The 19,094-nt window shown below is 37.9% G+C and overlaps 1 protein-coding gene and 4 long non-coding RNA genes across 6 annotated transcripts; 1 reads left to right on the forward strand and 4 right to left on the reverse strand.

Moving 5' to 3' along the window:
• Positions 1–548: 548 nt before the first annotated feature.
• LOC143715678 (uncharacterized) lies at positions 549–3,342 on the forward strand. Of its 2 annotated transcripts, XR_013195862.1 has the most exons (5): positions 549–735; positions 2,306–2,609; positions 2,764–2,894; positions 3,004–3,146; positions 3,264–3,342. It is a non-coding gene; the product is annotated as an uncharacterized LOC143715678 (long non-coding RNA). The 2 variants fall into 2 exon arrangements; XR_013195861.1 differs by lacking the exon at positions 3,264–3,342 and having other exon boundaries at positions 3,004–3,256.
• On the reverse strand, positions 2,438–3,382 carry LOC143715677 (uncharacterized). The gene is made up of 4 exons (XR_013195860.1): positions 3,249–3,382; positions 2,971–3,059; positions 2,663–2,870; positions 2,438–2,551 (listed from the first exon to the last, which is right to left on the reverse strand). It is a non-coding gene; the product is annotated as an uncharacterized LOC143715677 (long non-coding RNA).
• A 5,109-nt stretch (positions 3,383–8,491) lies between these two features.
• On the reverse strand, positions 8,492–9,034 carry LOC143715679 (uncharacterized). Its single transcript, XR_013195863.1, has 3 exons — positions 8,898–9,034; positions 8,620–8,708; positions 8,492–8,519 (listed from the first exon to the last, which is right to left on the reverse strand). It is a non-coding gene; the product is annotated as an uncharacterized LOC143715679 (long non-coding RNA).
• A 5,750-nt stretch (positions 9,035–14,784) lies between these two features.
• LOC143715680 (uncharacterized) lies at positions 14,785–15,303 on the reverse strand. The gene is made up of 3 exons (XR_013195864.1): positions 15,191–15,303; positions 14,913–15,001; positions 14,785–14,812 (listed from the first exon to the last, which is right to left on the reverse strand). It is a non-coding gene; the product is annotated as an uncharacterized LOC143715680 (long non-coding RNA).
• A 111-nt stretch (positions 15,304–15,414) lies between these two features.
• Positions 15,415–16,374, reverse strand: LOC143715681 (serine/threonine-protein kinase pim-1-like). Its single transcript, XM_077207443.1, has 3 exons — positions 16,229–16,374; positions 15,951–16,001; positions 15,415–15,863 (listed from the first exon to the last, which is right to left on the reverse strand). Exons 2-3 carry the CDS (start codon positions 15,966–15,968, stop codon positions 15,477–15,479), a joined length of 405 nt encoding a protein of 134 aa, XP_077063558.1. The 5' UTR covers positions 15,969–16,001; positions 16,229–16,374; the 3' UTR covers positions 15,415–15,476.
• Positions 16,375–19,094: the final 2,720 nt, after the last annotated feature.

The following is a 19,094-nucleotide window of genomic DNA, read 5'->3' on the forward strand; positions in this document are numbered from 1 at the left end:
GGACTATTTTACACATTCATTATTTTTATATTAACAATTAGTATTATAACATTACTTAGTATTATTAAAGAGTTATTAGGCTATAAATAAACCAGTTGATTGTTTCTGTTGATCCCTACCGAGAGAAAGAGAAAACCAAATTGTAAAAAGGTGTTATGACATGTATTTTTTTTTTAATTTTGCATTTCCATGAAGCCTATTTTTTTCTTACTTTTGCTCACCTCCATCCTCTCACTGCTGATTCGTGATCATTTTTATGTATGTATTTATATGGACAGGTGGCTGCTGTAGATCTCTTGGTGTCTGGAGTGGGGGAGCTTGTGGATCCCTGGCTGCGTCCGAAATCACATACTTCCCTACTATGAAATAGTTGAAAAACAGTGATAAGAGTAGTATATGTCAGAATTCAGACATATACTTTTTCCTACTCATAATAGAGTTCGAAAAAGGACCCAGATGACTTACTACTACTGTACCACTGAGATTGTGAAGTGTGCATATGATGGACTTTAAGGATTTATGAGTCGTAGTGAAGTGACGTTTCTGACACTGATAGGTCACTAATGACAACATGGCGAATGTAACAGGTCCAGAATACATTCATACTATATAGAACTTACTTTTTTAGCGTTCACAAAGTAAGTACTTGTTCAAAATAAGTCTCCACTCAAGAGAGAATGTGATTTTGGACGCGGCCCCTGAGAGAGGGGAACTTCTGAGTCAACGACTAACAAAGTAAGAATCTTTCCCGTTTTAAATATACTGGGAGGGAGGGATGGTGTAGAAACAACTTTCACTCAGAATTTGCTAGTGAATTTCACAATTAATTACAAAGGAACAGAAAGTAAGACATTGAATTAAACATGAAATTTTCTAAGTATTTTCTTGTAAAACATAGTCCAATGCTCACTGTTTTATTCACGACTAAGAAAAAATATTTTTTACAGATAATACATGCTGTAAATAATGTTTCGAATGGGACAAATACATAATGGCCTGGTTTCACAGACAGGGTTTAGATTAAGCCAGGATTATACCTTAGTTCAGTTAGGACATTTAAGTAGCTTTTATAAACATGCCTTAGAAAAAACATTACTGGTGTTCATCTTGAGACAAAACAATGGCACTGATTCAGTTAAAACAGCTCAAACATGCATTTTAGTCTGAGACTAGCTTAAGCCTTGTCTGTGAAACTGGTGGCAAATTAACACATTCACTTAAACTCTTATGCTGATTTGTAATGAATAATTAATATTTGTAAATCTGAAAAGACCTTTCTGTATATTTTGTATGTTAGAATGTGATTGTGATTTTTTTACACAAATATGCAAATATGGCACCTAAAATGGGATGTGATGCTTCCAGATGATGCACACTTTCACAGATGTATTACGAGGTACTATTAACTCGCATCAATTATTGAATGTACTTCGTCATTTTTACTTTCATTGATGCCATTAGTGCAGTGGTTCCCAAACCTGTTCCTGGAGCCCCAACACTGCACATTTTGAACGTCTCCTTTGGCCCTGTCCCAAATGGCTCACTTCATGTGCACTTGACAAGACCACAGGGTGTCCTATTGGTCATTATAGGTTTCAGAACGGTGCGAGAGCCCCCTATACGCCCTCGATGTGCACTTCTAACCGACAATCAAAGAGCGCATTACAGCACAAAAGTGTGACATCAGAGGAAGACCACGAGGGCTTTGCTTTTCATTTGGGACAGGGCCTTTATCTGACACTCACTTCAGGTCTTGGAGTCTCTACTAATGACCTGATGACCAGAATCAAGTGTGTTTGATTTGGGAAACATACAAAATGTGCAATGTGAAACTCCAGAAACAAAACTTTGTTTATGAAACATATTCATCTCCTCTATTATAGGAGCAGATATTAGTAAACAGCCTCCTCAAAGTTCGTGAAAAATCTATTTATTATTAATTATGACCAATATTGCAAAATCATCAATCAGATTTAACATCTGCAAAATAAAATCATTCTCTTAATCTTTGATCAAATATTTTTTTATAGAATTAAATAAGAAATCGGTTCCATGTAACATTTTTAATTCAGGTTTAAGCTTCAATTTAAAGAGTGCAATATGTAAATTTTCATTTTTCCCTCTTGAACAGAATCTTTCATATTTTTTTTTATTTGTATCAATTATGATTAATTACATGTTGCCTGCAAAACCATGTATTTCATTATGTGAATATGAAATGTAAAATATAAAATTTTACACAAGTTGAAGACACTGTATGGTCACATCATGTCTGATAACTTTCTTTTCTTTTTTGACTTGACAGTAGATCTCTGTGAAGCTCTGACAGGAACCTCTGCGGCTGTTCAGAAGAACTAATCAACTCTCAAATTATTTACAAAAGTATGTTTATTTATTTTCACATCCTTCAGAAAGCAATAGCGCCAGATGCTAATGTTGCTGCTTCAAGCCAAGATGCAAGAGTCTAAAGCGGATGATGGAGAGAACAGTCGATTCAGTCCGCCGGACACACAGCTGAACAGAAGACACTTCTGGAGTGACTGTCTTACACCTGGAACCAATGAAACACAAATGAGTTTTATTGTATAAATTCATAACTCTTAGAACAGGTGAGAAAAGATCCAGTGTCTCATTTAAAGGTGTAAATTATGAAGTGACTTACTTTTTCATGTAAAGAGCTCCAGGAAACTACATGGAGTTCAATATTCTCATAACATGGTTGTAATTTACCGTCGGTATTTCTCCTGGATGTTTCCGTCTCAGGTCCTTCATCTCATCCTGAGCTCTTGTTTTTGGTGGATTTTTCATCAGACGTAAAGAGATCTTCTGAACAGAAGACACTTCTGGAGTGGCTGTGACCGGTTTTACAGCTGGAACAAAAAACAGAAATAAGGGTGCTAAATTCATTACACTTAGAACAGTGAGATTTTTAAATTCCTCTTAAATAGTTTTTGGCTCATGACTCAGTACCTAAAACCATTTGTGCTGAACAATCCTGCTCAGATCAAGCCGATGCTCTGGATTCTGCTGCAGAAGAGAGCAGATCAAATCACAGCAATCTGTGAGAAAGATGGAGAGACGTCTGATTATTACCACAAACTTTACATCCGCTCTACTTTCATTATTCTAAGCTGTGAGATCTTCAGGTCAGACACCGGGACAAATTCCTGCATTATCTATACAGACATCTCCTATAAAGACTATGAAGTTTTGCATTGGAATTGTATTTGAAGTAATAAACAAATCACCTTCTGTCAAGTCAGGTTTGTACCAGGAGTTCATATTGATCCTGTAGAAGTCGAAACTATCTGGAAAGTTTCCACACAGCATTCTGAACAAGAGGATCCCCAGAGACCAGACCGTCGCCGGCTTCCCATGAAACTCGCCCTCCATTCTGTACTCGGGAGGGCAGTACCTAACTGTGCCTGGAGGAAAGAGTGTTTGTCCGATGTATAAGTCTCTATCACAGCATGTCTTCTCAGCATCCATTAGCATACGAGTGTTGAGTTAACTGATTCACAAGAGTTTTGAGAACTAATACACACCAGAGTAACTCGTGTAAGCAGATTCTGTCAGGAGATCGCCGCATCCAAAGTCAATGAGTTTGACATCGAGTTTCTTAAAGTTTATCAGCAGGTTCTCTAATTTGATGTCGCCATGGTAAACTCCACGGCGACAGCACGCATCAGCGGCTAGTGTTGCCGACCACATGATGAGCCGCGCAAACCTCTCGTCAATGCTGCCGCCGTTGCGTCCCACGAAGTCAAACACATCCATGCAGTGCGAGAAACGCTCGAGGACCATGACGTAGAAGTCCTGCTGGTCCTGCCAGTCCAGCAGCTTGATAATGTCCATCGATGGACCTTTATTGGCCAGGATTGTCAGGGCGACTTCTTTGGGAAGGGGTTCGGGATGATCAGGCTGGAAGAAAAAAACATCATATGATGTCAGATGGTTTTAAATAGGGATTTAACTCAGTTTGTCTGCAGAAAAATCACTTATACTCACAATGCTGATACATTCCATGTGTTTCGTCTTCTGGATAAATTTCACTGCCACCTGATGGACAAAACAAAAAGCAATTAATGTGTGTAGAGATCATATCATAAATTTCAAGCAAGAGTTTAAATCATAAAAGGTCAAGAAGAGCCCTAAATAGTGAATATATGATACAGTAAGATGTCTTGCATAGGATATAAAGTGAGATATCAAAGGATTAGAGATAATTCAGATCAAAAACAATTCGCTAAACTAGAAGTGGTAAGTAAAAAGAAAAAAAGTCAAACCTTCTGGCCATCCGCCAAACGAGTGCCTTCATAGACGGCCCCAAATCCACCTTGCCCCAGCTTACGGCCAATTGCATATCGGCAGCAAATGTCGTCTGTTAAAAGATGAAGAGAAGAAGACAATGTTTAGTGGTGCTTTGCAGATATTGTGAGATTATTGTTGGGGACTGTGGCAGGAAACTCACCCTCAGGTCTCATGTTCACTTGGTTACGGTCCAGCTGTATCGTCAGATGAGACGTTTCACCTTCTGTCAGACGGACTGGAGCGTCGTGGACTTGAGTTTGAAGCTCTTCTTGCACCAGAGGCTCAGCAGCGGGAAGGACTTCAGGATCATCGACAGGAGGTTCCTCGAGATCAATGACCTCTACAAATCTAGAGATGATCTGTGGAGACTTTTGATCTAAAGAAGAGAATATCAGCATAAAAAGTTAGCTAGCAGTCCATTAACTGGTAAAAGAAAAGACTGATTATTGGGAACGGGGATTCTTTGATATTAAAGTGATTGATTTTTAAAGTGCAACTATAATACTACAAATTTGTACACTTTTGAGGTTTCTTAATTTATTATAGAGAGAAAGTTAAAAGGTCTGTTTAAAACCATCCTATAGGGGGCAGAAAAGTTGCCGTTAAGTTACTCACGGTCACTCTTTTAGGTGTAAAATATGAAGTGACTCTTTCATCTAGGATATTAAATATATGTTTCTCTAACAAGTTTGTCATTTACCGTCGGTACTTCTGGATGTTTCCGTCTCTTGATCCTTCATCATCTCACCCTGATCTGAGCTCTTGTTTTCGGTGGATTCTTTCTTCCATCTGAAAGAGAGACTCTTAAAGAAGCCCGCTTTCTTTTTCTTCCTCTTCAGAAGAGTGATGGGAAGCTGGTCTCCCTCTCCCTCAGGCTTCTTCTCGTCAGGCCGATGAGGAAGATGTTTCTCCGCCGTGCTGCTGCTGCTGCTGGGGTTTGAGGGTTTGCGGTCACGGTGATGGAGGTCGTGAACCTGCTCGCTATCCGTGAACGGTTGTACTCGTGAACTTCTCTGTCCCATGATGAATCGCTGTTGTGTATCAATCACACGAAAGCTACAAACTCAGTAAATGAGTAAAGTGTCGGAGAGCTGACGTTCTAAAAATAATCGAACTCTTTAAGACGTCATAATCGCTCAGGCGCAACTTAGCTGAGGGGAAAATGTCTGTTGTGTAATGCTAATAAATATTATACTATTTGAAATTGTATTTTCTCATGAATCTGAATATTATGACTGTACAATTCCTTTAAAAGATGAACCATTGAATAATGTTGTTGTAAACATGATTTTTGTTTGAAATAAATATATTAAACATATTGTCTGTTAAATACATTTTGTTGAAAATATTAACATTTAATGTGAACACAGTTTTATAAAATTACAAAGGCCTAGGGTATTTCAAAATAAATATATTAATATTTATTTTGCTATTTTATGTAGGCCTATTTTCAAATACACGTGATAAGGGCTGCCAGCTCTCAAGTCGCGCCACACGTCCATTTTCTCATGCAGAGAAAAGACATCACGGAGCAAAGAGGACACAGACAATGCGCTAAATCACAAATAGCCTCAGCTTTCTGATTTGTTAAGTTTTTTTTATTGATATTTAAACAATGAATATAGTTTTGGCGCTTTCAATAATGCGTGACAGATGATGATCGCTGTAGCCTCAGATCAAGTGAAGCGGGAGCGCTTGAACCGATCATCTCCAGGCCTAACGTTACTTTTTACTACTAGTTTTTACAGCACAAAATAAACATAATTATGAACATCAGAATAAGGTATGTTGAAAGAACCAGTACAACTTACTGAAGTGCATGATGTCTCATGTAATCGCTCAGTGTTTCAACCGCAGATAAACAGCATGTAAAACAATGTCACGTAACGTAAACTTTACAATTACATTTAGAAAAGCCATTCAGTGGCCATAAACCGAGAAACATGAACTTTAGAGAGGTGCATTTTTCAACAAAAGGACTATTTTACACATTCATTATTTTTATATTAACAATTAGTATTATAACATTACTTAGTATTATTAAAGAGTTATTAGGCTATAAATAAACCAGTTGATTGTTTCTGTTGATCCCTACCGAGAGACAGAGAAAACCAAATTGTAAAAAGGTGTTATGACATGTATTTTTTTTTTTAATTTTGCATTTCCATGAAGCCTATTTTTTTCTTACTTTTCCTCACCTCCATCCTCTCACTGCTGATTCGTGATCATTTTTATGTATGTATTTATATGGACAGGTGGCTGCTGTAGATCTCTTGGTGTCTGGAGTGGGGGAGCTTGTGGATCCCTGGCTGCGTCCGAAATCACATACTTCCCTACTATGAAATAGTTGAAAAACAGTGATAAGAGTAGTATATGTCAGAATTCAGACATATAATTTTTCCTACTCATAATAGAGTTCGAAAAAGGACCCAGATGACTTACGACTACTGTACCACTGAGATTGTGAAGTGTGCATATGATGGACTTTAAGGATTTATGAGTCGTAGTGAAGTGACGTTTCTGACACTGATAGGTCACTTATGACAACATGGCGAATGTAACACGTCCAGAATACATTCATACTATATAGAACTTACTTTTTTAGCGTTCACAAAGTAAGTACTTGTTCAAAATAAGTCTCCACTCAAGAGAGAATGTGATTTTGGACGCGGCCCCTGAGAGAGGGGAACTTCTGAGTCAACGACTAACAAAGTAAGAATCTTTCCCGTTTTAAATATACTGGGAGGGAGGGATGGTGTAGAAACAACTTTCACTCAGAATTTGCTAGTGAATTTCACAATTAATTACAAAGGAACAGAAAGTAAGACATTGAATTAAACATGACATTTTCTAAGTATTTTCTTGTAAAACATAGTCCAATGCTCACTGTTTTATTCACGACTAAGAAAAAATATTTTTTACAGATAATACATGCTGTAAATAATGTTTCGAATGGGACAAATACATAATGGCCTGGTTTCACAGACAGGGTTTAGATTAAGCCAGGATTATACCTTAGTTCAGTTAGGACATTTAAGTAGCTTTTATAAACATGCCTTAGAAAAAACATTACTGGTGTGCATCTTGAGACAAAACAATGGCACTGATTCAGTTAAAACAGCTCAAACATGCATTTTAGTCTGAGACTAGCTTAAGCCTTGTCTGTGAAACCGGTGGCAAATGAACACATTCACTTAAACTCTTATGCTGATTTGTAATGAATAATTAATTTTTGTAAATCTGAAAAGACCTTTCTGTATATTTTGTATGTTAGAATGTGATTGTGATTTTTTTGTATGTTAGAATGTGATTGTGAACATCTGCAAAATAAAATCATTCTCTTAATCTTTTATTAAATATTGTTTTTAAAGAATTAAATAAGAAATAGGTCTATGTAACATTTTTAATTCAGGTTAAAACTTCAATTTAAAGAGTGCAATATGTAAATTTTCATTTTTCCCTCTTGAACAGAATCTTCCATATTTTTTTATTTGTATCAATTATGATTAATTACATGTTGCCTGCAAAACCATGTATTTCATTATGTGAATATGAAATGTAAAATATAAAATTTTACACAAGTTGAAGACACTGTATGGTCACATCATGTCTGATAACTTTCTTTTCTTTTTTGACTTGACAGTAGATCTCTGTGAAGCTCTGACAGGAACCTCTGTGGCTGTTCAGAAGAAATAATCAACTCTCAAATTATTTACAAAAGTATGTTTATTTATTTTCACATCCTACAGAAAGCAATAGCGCCAGATGCTAATGTTGCTGCTTCAAGCCAAGATGCAAGAGTCTAAAGCGGATGATGGAGAGAACAGTCGATTCAGTCCGCCGGACACACAGCTGAACAGAAGACACTTCTGGAGGGACTGTCTTACACCTGGAACCAATGAAACACAAATGAGTTTTATTGTATAAATTCATAACTCTTAGAACAGGTGAGAAAAGATCCAGTTTCTCATTTAAAGGTGTAAATTATGTAGTGACTTACTTTTTCATGTAAAGAGCTCCAGGAAACTACATGGAGTTCAATATTCTCATAACATGGTTGTAATTTACCGTCGGTATTTCTCCTGGATGTTTCCGTCTCAGGTCCTTCATCTCATCCTGAGCTCTTGTTTTAGGTGGATTTTTCATCAGACGTAAAGAGATCTTCTGAAGAGAAGACACTTCTGGAGTGGCTGTGACCGGTTTTACAGCTGGAACAAAAAACAGAAATAAGGGTGCTAAATTCATTACACTTAGAACAGTGAGATTTTTAAATTCCTCTTAAATAGTTTTTGGCTCATGACTCAGTACCTAAAACCATTTGTGCTGAACAATCCTGCTCAGATCAAGCCGATGCTCTGGATTCTGCTGCAGAAGAGAGCAGATCAAATCACAGCAATCTGTGAGAAAGATGGAGAGACGTCGGATTATTACCACAAACTTTACATCCGCTCTACTTTCATTATTCTAAGCTGTGAGATCTTCAGGTCAGACACCGGGACAAATTCCTGCATTATCTATACAGACATCTCCTATAAAGCCTATGAAGTTTTGCATTGGAATTGTATTTGAAGTAATAAACAAATCACCTTCTGTCAAGTCAGGTTTGTACCAGGAGTTCATATTGATCCTGTAGAAGTCGAAACTATCTGGAAAGTTTCCACACAGCATTCTGAACAAGAGGATCCCCAGAGACCAGACCGTCGCCGGCTTCCCATGAAACTCGCCCTTCATTCTGTACTCGGGAGGGCAGTACCTAACTGTGCCTGGAGGAAAGAGTGTTTGTCCGATGTATAAGTCTCTATCACAGCATGTCTTCTCAGCATCCCTTAGCATACGAGTGTTGAGTTAACTGATTCACAAGAGTTTTGAGAACTAAAACACACCAGAGTAACTCGTATAAGCAGATTCTGTCAGGAGATCGCCGCATCCAAAGTCAATGAGTTTGACATCGAGTTTCTTAAAGTTTATCAGCAGGTTCTCTAATTTGATGTCGCCATGGTAAACTCCACGGCGACAGCACGCATCAGCGGCTAGTGTTGCCGACCACATGATGAGCCGCGCAAACCTCTCGTCAATGCTGCCGCCGTGGCGTCCCACAAAGTCAAACACATCCATGCAGTGCGAGAAACGCTCGAGGACCATGACGTAGAAGTCCTGCTGGTCCTGCCAGTCCAGCAGCTTGATAATGTCCATCGATGGACCTTTATTGGCCAGGATTGTCAGGGCGACTTCTTTGGGAAGGGGTTCAGGATGATCAGGCTGGAAGAAAGAAACATAATATGATGTCAGATGGTTTTAAATAGGGATTTAACTCAGTTTGTCTGCAGAAAAATCACTTATACTCACAATGCTGATACATTCCATGTGTTTCGTCTTCTGGATAAATTTCACTGCCACCTGATGGACAAAACAAAAAGCAATTAATGTGTGTAGAGATCATATCATAAATTTCAAGCAAGAGTTTAAATCATAAAAGGTCAAGAAGAGCCCTAAATAGTGAATATATGATACAGTAAGATGTCTTGCATAGGATATAAAGTGAGATATCAAAGGATTAGAGATAATTCAGATCAAAACAATTCGCTAAACTAGAAGTGGTAAGTAAAAAGAAAAAAAGTCAAACCTTCTGGCCATCCGCCAAACGAGTGCCTTCATAGACGGCCCCAAATCCACCTTGCCCCAGCTTACGGCCAATTGCATATCGGCAGCAAATGTCGTCTGTTAAAAGATGAAGAGAAGAAGACGATGTTTAGTGGTGCTTTGCAGATATTGTGAGATTATTGTTGGGGACTGTGGCAGGAAACTCACCCTCAGGTCTCATGTTCACTTGGTTACTGTCCAGCTGTATCGTCAGAGGAGACGTTTCACCTTCTGTCAGACGGACTGGAGCGTCGTGGACTTGAGTTTGAAGCTCTTCTTGCACCAGAGGCTCAGCAGCGGGAAGGACTTCAGGATCATCGACAGGAGGTTCCTCGAGATCAATGACCTCTACAGATCTAGAGATGAACTGTGGAGACTTTTGATCTAAAGAGGAGAATATCAGCATAAAAAGTTAGCTAGCAGTCCATTAACTGGTAAAAGAAAAGACTGATTATTGGGAACTGGGATTCTTTGATATTAAAGTGATTGATTTTTAAAGTGCAACTATAATACTACAAATTTGTACACTTTTGAGGTTTCTTAATTTATTATAGAGAGAAAGTTAAAAGGTCTGTTTAAAACCATCATATAGGGGGCAGAAAAGTTCCCGTTAAGTTACTCACGGTCACTCTTTTAGGTGTAAAATATGAAGTGACTCTTTCATCTAGGATATTAAATATATGTTTCTCTAACATGTTTGTCATTTACCGTCGGTACTTCTGGATGTTTCCGTCTCTTGATCCATCATCATCTCACCCTGATCTGAGCTCTTGTTTTCGGTGGATTCTTTCTTCCATCTGAAAGAGAGACTCTTAAAGAAGCCCACTTTCTTTTTCTTCCTCTTCAGAAGAGAGATGGGAAGCTGGTCTCCCTCTCCCTCAGGCTTCTTCTCGTCAGGCCGATGAGGAAGATGTTTCTCCGCCGTGCTGCTGCTGCTGCTGGGGTTTGAGGGTTTGCGGTCACGGTGATGGAGGTCGTGAACCTGCTCGCTATCCGTGAACGGTTGTACTCGTGAACTTCTCTGTCCCATGATGAATCGCTGTTGTGTATCAATCACACGAAAGCTACAAACTCAGTAAATGAGTAAAGTGTCGGAGAGCTGACGTTCTAAAAATAATCGAACTCTTTAAGACGTCATAATCGCTCAGGCGCAACTTAGCTGAGGGGAAAATGTCTGTTGTGTAATGCTAATAAATATTATACTATTTGAAATTGTATTTTCTCATGAATCTGAATATTATGACTGTACAATTCCTTTAAAAGATGAACCATTGAATAATGTTGTTGTAAACATGATTTTTGTTTGAAATAAATATATTAAACATATTGTCTGTTAAATACATTTTGTTGAAAATATTAACATTTAATGTGAACACAGTTTTATAAAATTACAAAGGCCTAGGGTATTTCAAAATAAATATATTAATATTTATTTTGCTATTTTATGTAGGCCTATTTTCAAATACACGTGATAAGGGCTGCCAGCTCTCAAGTCGCGCCACACGTCCATTTTCTCATGCAGAGAAAAGACATCACGGAGCAAAGAGGACACAGACAATGCGCTAAATCACAGTTAAGTTTTAAATAAGAACTTATTAAGTTTTTTTTTATTGATATTTAAACAATGAATATAGTTTTGGCGCTTTTAATAATGCCTGACATGACAGATGATGATCGCTGTAGCCTCAGATCAAGTGAAGCGGGAGCGCTTGAACCGATCATCTCCAGGCCTAACGTTACTTTTTACTACTAGTTTTTACAGCACAAAATAAACATAATTATGAGCATCAGAATAAGGTATGTTGAAAGAACCAGTACAACTTACTGAAGTGCATGATGTCTCATGTAATCGCTCAGTGTTTCAACCGCGGATAAACAGCATGTAAAACAATGTCACGTAACGTAAACTTTACAATTACATTTAGAAAAGCCATTCAGTGGCCATAAACTGAGAAACATGAACTTTAGAGAGGTGCATTTTTCAACAAAAGGACTATTTTACACATTCATTATTTTTATATTAACAATTAGTATTATAACATTACTTAGTATTATTAAAGAGTTATTAGGCTATAAATAAACCAGTTGATTGTTTCTGTTGATCCCTACCGAGAGACAGAGAAAACCAAATTGTAAAAAGGTGTTATGACATGTATTTTTTTTTTTAATTTTGCATTTCCATGAAGCCTATTTTTTTCTTACTTTTCCTCACCTCCATCCTCTCACTGCTGATTCGTGATCATTTTTATGTATGTATTTATATGGACAGGTGGCTGCTGTAGATCTCTTGGTGTCTGGAGTGGGGGAGCTTGTGGATCCCTGGCTGCGTCCGAAATCACATACTTCCCTACTATGAAATAGTTGAAAAACAGTGATAAGAGTAGTATATGTCAGAATTCAGACATATACTTTTTCCTACTCATAATAGAGTTCGAAAAAGGACCCAGATGACTTACTACTACTGTACCACTGAGATTGTGAAGTGTGCATATGATGGACTTTAAGGATTTATGAGTCGTAGTGAAGTGACGTTTCTGACACTGATAGGTCACTAATGACAACATGGCGAATGTAACAGGTCCAGAATACATTCATACTATATAGAACTTACTTTTTTAGCGTTCACAAAGTAAGTACTTGTTCAAAATAAGTCTCCACTCAAGAGAGAATGTGATTTTGGACGCGGCCCCTGAGAGAGGGGAACTTCTGAGTCAACGACTAACAAAGTAAGAATCTTTCCCGTTTTAAATATACTGGGAGGGAGGGATGGTGTAGAAACAACTTTCACTCAGAATTTGCTAGTGAATTTCACAATTAATTACAAAGGAACAGAAAGTAAGACATTGAATTAAACATGACATTTTCTAAGTATTTTCTTGTAAAACATAGTCCAATGCTCACTGTTTTATTCACGACTAAGAAAAAATATTTTTTACAGATAATACATGCTGTAAATAATGTTTCGAATGGGACAAATACATAATGGCCTGGTTTCACAGACAGGGTTTAGATTAAGCCGGGATTATACCTTAGTTCAGTTAGGACATTTAAGTAGCTTTTATAAACATGCCTTAGAAAAAACATTACTGGTGTGCATCTTGAGACAAAACAATGGCACTGATTCAGTTAAAACAGCTCAAACATGCATTTTAGTCTGAGACTAGCTTAAGCCTTGTCTGTGAAACCGGTGGCAAATTAACACATTCACTTAAACTCTTATGCTGATTTGTAATGAATAATTAATATTTGTAAATCTGAAAAGACCTTTCTGTATATTTTGTATGTTAGAATGTGATTGTGATTTTTTTACACAAATATGCAAATATGGCACCTAAAATGGGATGTGATGCTTCCAGATGATGCAAACTTTCACAGATGTATTACGAGGTACTATTAACTCGCATCAATTATTGAATGTACTTCGTCATTTTTACTTTCATTGATGCCATTAGTGCAGTGGTTCCCAAACCTGTTCCTGGAGCCCCAACACTGCACATTTTGAACGTCTCCTTTGGCCCTGTCCCAAATGGCTCACTTCATGTGCACTTGACAAGACCACAGGGTGTCCTATTGGTCATTATAGGTTTCAGAACGGTGCGAGAGCCCCCTATACGCCCTCGATGTGCACTTCTAACCGACAATCAAAGAGCGCATTACAGCACAAAAGTGTGAAATCAGAGGAAGACCACGAGGGCTTTGCTTTTCATTTGGGACAGAGCCTTTATCTGACACTCACTTCAGGTCTTGGAGTCTCTACTAATGACCTGATGACCAGAATCAAGTGTGTTTGATTTGGGAAACATACAAAATGTGCAATGTGAAACTCCAGAAACAAAACTTTGTTTATGAAACATATTCATCTCCTCTATTATAGGAGCAGATATTAGTAAACAGCCTCCTCAAAGTTCGTGAAAAATCTATTTATTATTAATTATGACCAATATTGCAAAATCATCAATCAGATTTAACATCTGCAAAATAAAATCATTCTCTTAATCTTTGATCAAATATTTTTTTATAGAATTAAATAAGAAATCGGTTCCATGTAACATTTTTAATTCAGGTTTAAGCTTCAATTTAAAGAGTGCAATATGTAAATTTTCATTTTTCCCTCTTGAACAGAATCTTTCATATTTTTTTTTATTTGTATCAATTATGATTAATTACATGTTGCCTGCAAAACCATGTATTTCATTATGTGAATATGAAATGTAAAATATAAAATTTTACACAAGTTGAAGACACTGTATGGTCACATCATGTCTGATAACTTTCTTTTCTTTTTTGACTTGACAGTAGATCTCTGTGAAGCTCTGACAGGAACCTCTGCGGTTGTTCAGAAGAACTAATCAACTCTCAAATTATTTACAAAAGTATGTTTATTTATTTTCACATCCTTCAGAAAGCAATAGCGCCAGATGCTAATGTTGCTGCTTCAAGCCAAGATGCAAGAGTCTAAAGCGGATGATGGAGAGAACAGTCGATTCAGTCCGCCGGACACACAGCTGAACAGAAGACACTTCTGGAGTGACTGTCTTACACCTGGAACCAATGAAACGCAAATGAGTTTTATTGCATAAATTCATAACTCTTAGAACAGGTGAGAAAAGATCCAGTTTCTCATTTAAAGGTGTAAATTATGAAGTGACTTACTTTTTCATGTAAAGAGCTCCAGGAAACTACATGGAGTTCAATATTCTCATAACATGGTTGTAATTTACCGTCGGTATTTCTCCTGGATGTTTCCATCTCAGGTCCTTCATCTCATCCTGAGCTCTTGTTTTTGGTGGATTTTTCATCAGACGTAAAGAGATCTTCTGAAGAGAAGACACTTCTGGAGTGGCTGTGACCGGTTTTACAGCTGGAACAAAAAACAGAAATAAGGGTGCTAAATTCATTACACTTAGAACAGTGAGATTTTTAAATTCCTCTTAAATAGTTTTTGGCTCATGACTCAGTACCTAAAACCATTTGTGCTGAACAATCCTGCTCAGATCAAGCCGATGCTCTGGATTCTGCTGCAGAAGAGAGCAGATCAAATCACAGCAATCTGTGAGAAAGATGGAGAGACCTCTGATTATTACCACAAACTTTACATCCGCTCTACTTTCATTATTCTAAGCTGTGAGATCTTCAGGTCAGACACCGGGACAAATTCCTGCATTATCTATACAGACATCTCCTATAAAGACTATGAAGTTTTGCATTGGAATTGTATTTGAAGTAATAAACAAATCACCTTCTGTCAAGTCAGGTTTGTACCAGGAGTTCATATTGATCCTGTAGAAGTCGAAACTATCTGGAAAGTTTCCACACAGCATTCTGAACAAGAGGATCCCCAGAGACCAGACCGTCGCCGGCTTCCCATGAAACTCGCCCTCCATTCTGTACTCGGGAGGGCAGTACCTAACTGTGCCTGGAGGAAAGAGTGTTTGTCCGATGTATAAGTCTCTATCACAGCATGTCTTCTCAGCATCCATTAGCATACGAGTGTTGAGTTAACTGATTCACAAGAGTTTTGAGAACTAATACACACCAGAGTAACTCGTGTAAGCAGATTCTGTCAGGAGATCGCCGCATCCAAAGTCAATGAGTTTGACATCGAGTTTCTTAAAGTTTATCAGCAGGTTCTCTAATTTGATGTCGCCATGGTAAACTCCACGGCGACAGCACGCATCAGCGGCTAGTGTTGCCGACCACATGATGAGCCGCGCAAACCTCTCGTCAATGCTGCCGCCGTTGCGTCCCACGAAGTCAAACACATCCATGCAGTGCGAGAAACGCTCGAGGACCATGACGTAGAAGTCCTGCTGGTCCTGCCAGTCCAGCAGCTTGATAATGTCCATCGATGGACCTTTATTGGCCAGGATTGTCAGGGCGACTTCTTTGGGAAGGGGTTCGGGATGATCAGGCTGGAAGAAAAAAACATCATATGATGTCAGATGGTTTTAAATAGGGATTTAACTCAGTTTGTCTGCAGAAAAATCACTTATACTCACAATGCTGATACATTCCATGTGTTTCGTCTTCTGGATAAATTTCACTGCCACCTGATGGACAAAACAAAAAGCAATTAATGTGTGTAGAGATCATATCATAAATTTCAAGCAAGAGTTTAAATCATAAAAGGTCAAGAAGAGCCCTAAATAGTGAATATATGATACAGTAAGATGTCTTGCATAGGATATAAAGTGAGATATCAAAGGATTAGAGATAATTCAGATCAAAAACAATTCGCTAAACTAGAAGTGGTAAGTAAAAAGAAAAAAAGTCAAACCTTCTGGCCATCCGCCAAACGAGTGCCTTCATAGACGGCCCCAAATCCACCTTGCCCCAGCTTACGGCCAATTGCATATCGGCAGCAAATGTCGTCTGTTAAAAGATGAAGAGAAGAAGACGATGTTTAGTGGTGCTTTGCAGATATTGTGAGATTATTGTTGGGGACTGTGGCAGGAAACTCACCCTCAGGTCTCATGTTCACTTGGTTACTGTCCAGCTGTATCGTCAGAGGAGACGTTTCACCTTCTGTCAGACGGACTGGAGCGTCGTGGACTTGAGTTTGAAGCTCTTCTTGCACCAGAGGCTCAGCAGCGGGAAGGACTTCAGGATCATCGACAGGAGGTTCCTCGAGATCAATGACCTCTACAAATCTAGAGATGATCTGTGGAGACTTTTGATCTAAAGAGGAGAATATCAGCATAAAAAGTTAGCTAGCAGTCCATTAACTGGTAAAAGAAAAGACTGATTATTGGGAACGGGGATTCTTTGATATTAAAGTGATTGATTTTTAAAGTGCAACTATAATACTACAAATTTGTACACTTTTGAGGTTTCTTAATTTATTATAGAGAGAAAGTTAAAAGGTCTGTTTAAAACCATCCTATAGGGGGCAGAAAAGTTGCCGTTAAGTTACTCACGGTCACTCTTTTAGGTGTAAAATATGAAGTGACTCTTTCATCTAGGATATTAAATATATGTTTCTCTAACAAGTTTGTCATTTACCGTCGGTACTTCTGGATGTTTCCGTCTCTTGATCCATCATCATCTCACCCTGATCTGAGCTCTTGTTTTCGGTGGATTCTTTCTTCCATCTGAAAGAGAGACTCTTAAAGAAGCCCGCTTTCTTTTTCTTCCTCTTCAGAAGAGTGATGGGAAGCTGGTCTCCCTCTCCCTCAGGCTTCTTCTCGTCAGGCCGATGAGGAAGATGTTTCTCCGCCGTGCTGCTGCTGCTGCTGGGGTTTGAGGGTTTGCGGTCACGGTGATGGAGGTCGTGAACCTGCTCGCTATCCGTGAACGGTTGTACTCGTGAACTTCTCTGTCCCATGATGAATCGCTGTTGTGTATCAGTCACGCTAAAGCTACAAACTCAGTAAATGAGTAAAGTGTCGGAGAGCTGACGTTCTAAAAATAATCGAACTCTTTAAGACGTCATAATCGCTCAGGCGCAACTTAGCTGAGGGGAAAATGTCTGTTGTGTAATGTTAATAAATATTCTAATATTTGAAATTGTATTTTCTCATGAATCTGAATATTATGACTGTACAATTCCTTTAAAAGATGAACCATTGAATAATGTTGTTGTAAACATGATTTTTGTTTGAAATAAATATATTAAACATAATTGTCTGTTAAATACATTTTGTTGAAAATATTAACATTTAATGTGAACACAGTTTTATAAAATTACAAAGGCCTAGGGTATTTCAAAATAAATATATTAGTATTTATTTTGCTATTTTATGTAGGCCTATTTTCAAATACACGTGATAAGGGCTGCCAGCTCTCAAGTCGCGCCACACGTCCATTTTCTCATGCAGAGAAAAGACATCACGGAGCAAAGAGGACACAGACAATGCGCTAAATCACAAATAGCCTCAGCTTTCTGATTTGTTAAGTTTTTTTATTGATATTTAAACAATGAATATAGTTTTGGCGCTTTTAATAATGCCTGACGGATGATGATCGCTGTAGCCTCAGATCAAGTGAAGCGGGAGCGCTTGAACCGATCATCTCCAGGCCTAACGTTACTTTTTACTACTAGTTTTTACAGCACAAAATAAACATAATTATGAACATCAGAATAAGGTATGTTGAAAGAACCAGTACAACTTACTGAAGTGCATGATGACGTCTCATGTAATCGCTCAGTGTTTCAACCGCGGATAAACAGCATGTAAAACAATGTCACGTAACGTAAACTTTACAATTACATTTAGAAAAGCCATTCAGTGTCCATAAACCGAGAAACATGAACTTTAGAGAGGTGCATTTTTCAACAAAAGGACTATTTTACACATTCATTATTTTTATATTAACAATTAGTATTATAACATTACTTAGTATTATTAAAGAGTTATTAGGCTATAAATAAACCAGTTGATTGTTTCTGTTGATTCCTACCTAGAGAGAGAAAACCAAATTGTAAAAAGGTGTTATGACATGTATTTTTTTTTTTTTAATTTTGCATTTCCATGAAGCCTATTTTTTTCTTACTTTTGCTCACCTCCATCCTCTCACTGCTGATTCGTGATCATTTTTATGTATGTATTTATATGGACAGGTGGCTGCTGTAGATCTCTTGGTGTCTGGAGTGGGGGAGCTTGTGGATCCCTGGCTGCGTCCGAAATCACATACTTCCCTACTATGAAATAGTTGAAAAACAGTGATAAGAGTAGTATATGTCAGAATTCAGACATATACTTTTTCCTACTCATAATAGAGTTCGAAAAAGGACCCAGATGACTTACTACTACTGTACCACTGAGATTGTGAAGTGTGCATATGATGGACTTTAAGGATTTATGAGTTGTAGTGAAGTGACGTTTCTGACACTGATAGGTCACTTATGACAACATGGCGAATGTAACACGTCCAGAATACATTCATACTATATAGAACTTACTTTTTTAGCGTTCACAAAGTAAGTACTTGTTCAAAATAAGTCTCCACTCAAGAGAGAATGTGATTTTGGACGCGGCCCCTGAGAGAGGGGAACTTCTGAGTCAACGACTAGCAAAGTAAGAATCTTTCCCGTTTTAAATATACTGGGAGGGAGGGATGGTGTAGAAACAACTTTCACTCAGAATTTGCTAGTGAATTTCACAATTAATTACAAAGGAACAGAAAGTAAGACATTGAATTAA

The sequence above is a fragment of the Siphateles boraxobius genome, unplaced genomic scaffold, assembly GCF_051911475.1.
Source record: "Siphateles boraxobius isolate OS27281-9 unplaced genomic scaffold, OSU_SipBor_1 6, whole genome shotgun sequence".
Lineage (NCBI taxonomy): Eukaryota > Metazoa > Chordata > Actinopteri > Cypriniformes > Leuciscidae > Siphateles > Siphateles boraxobius.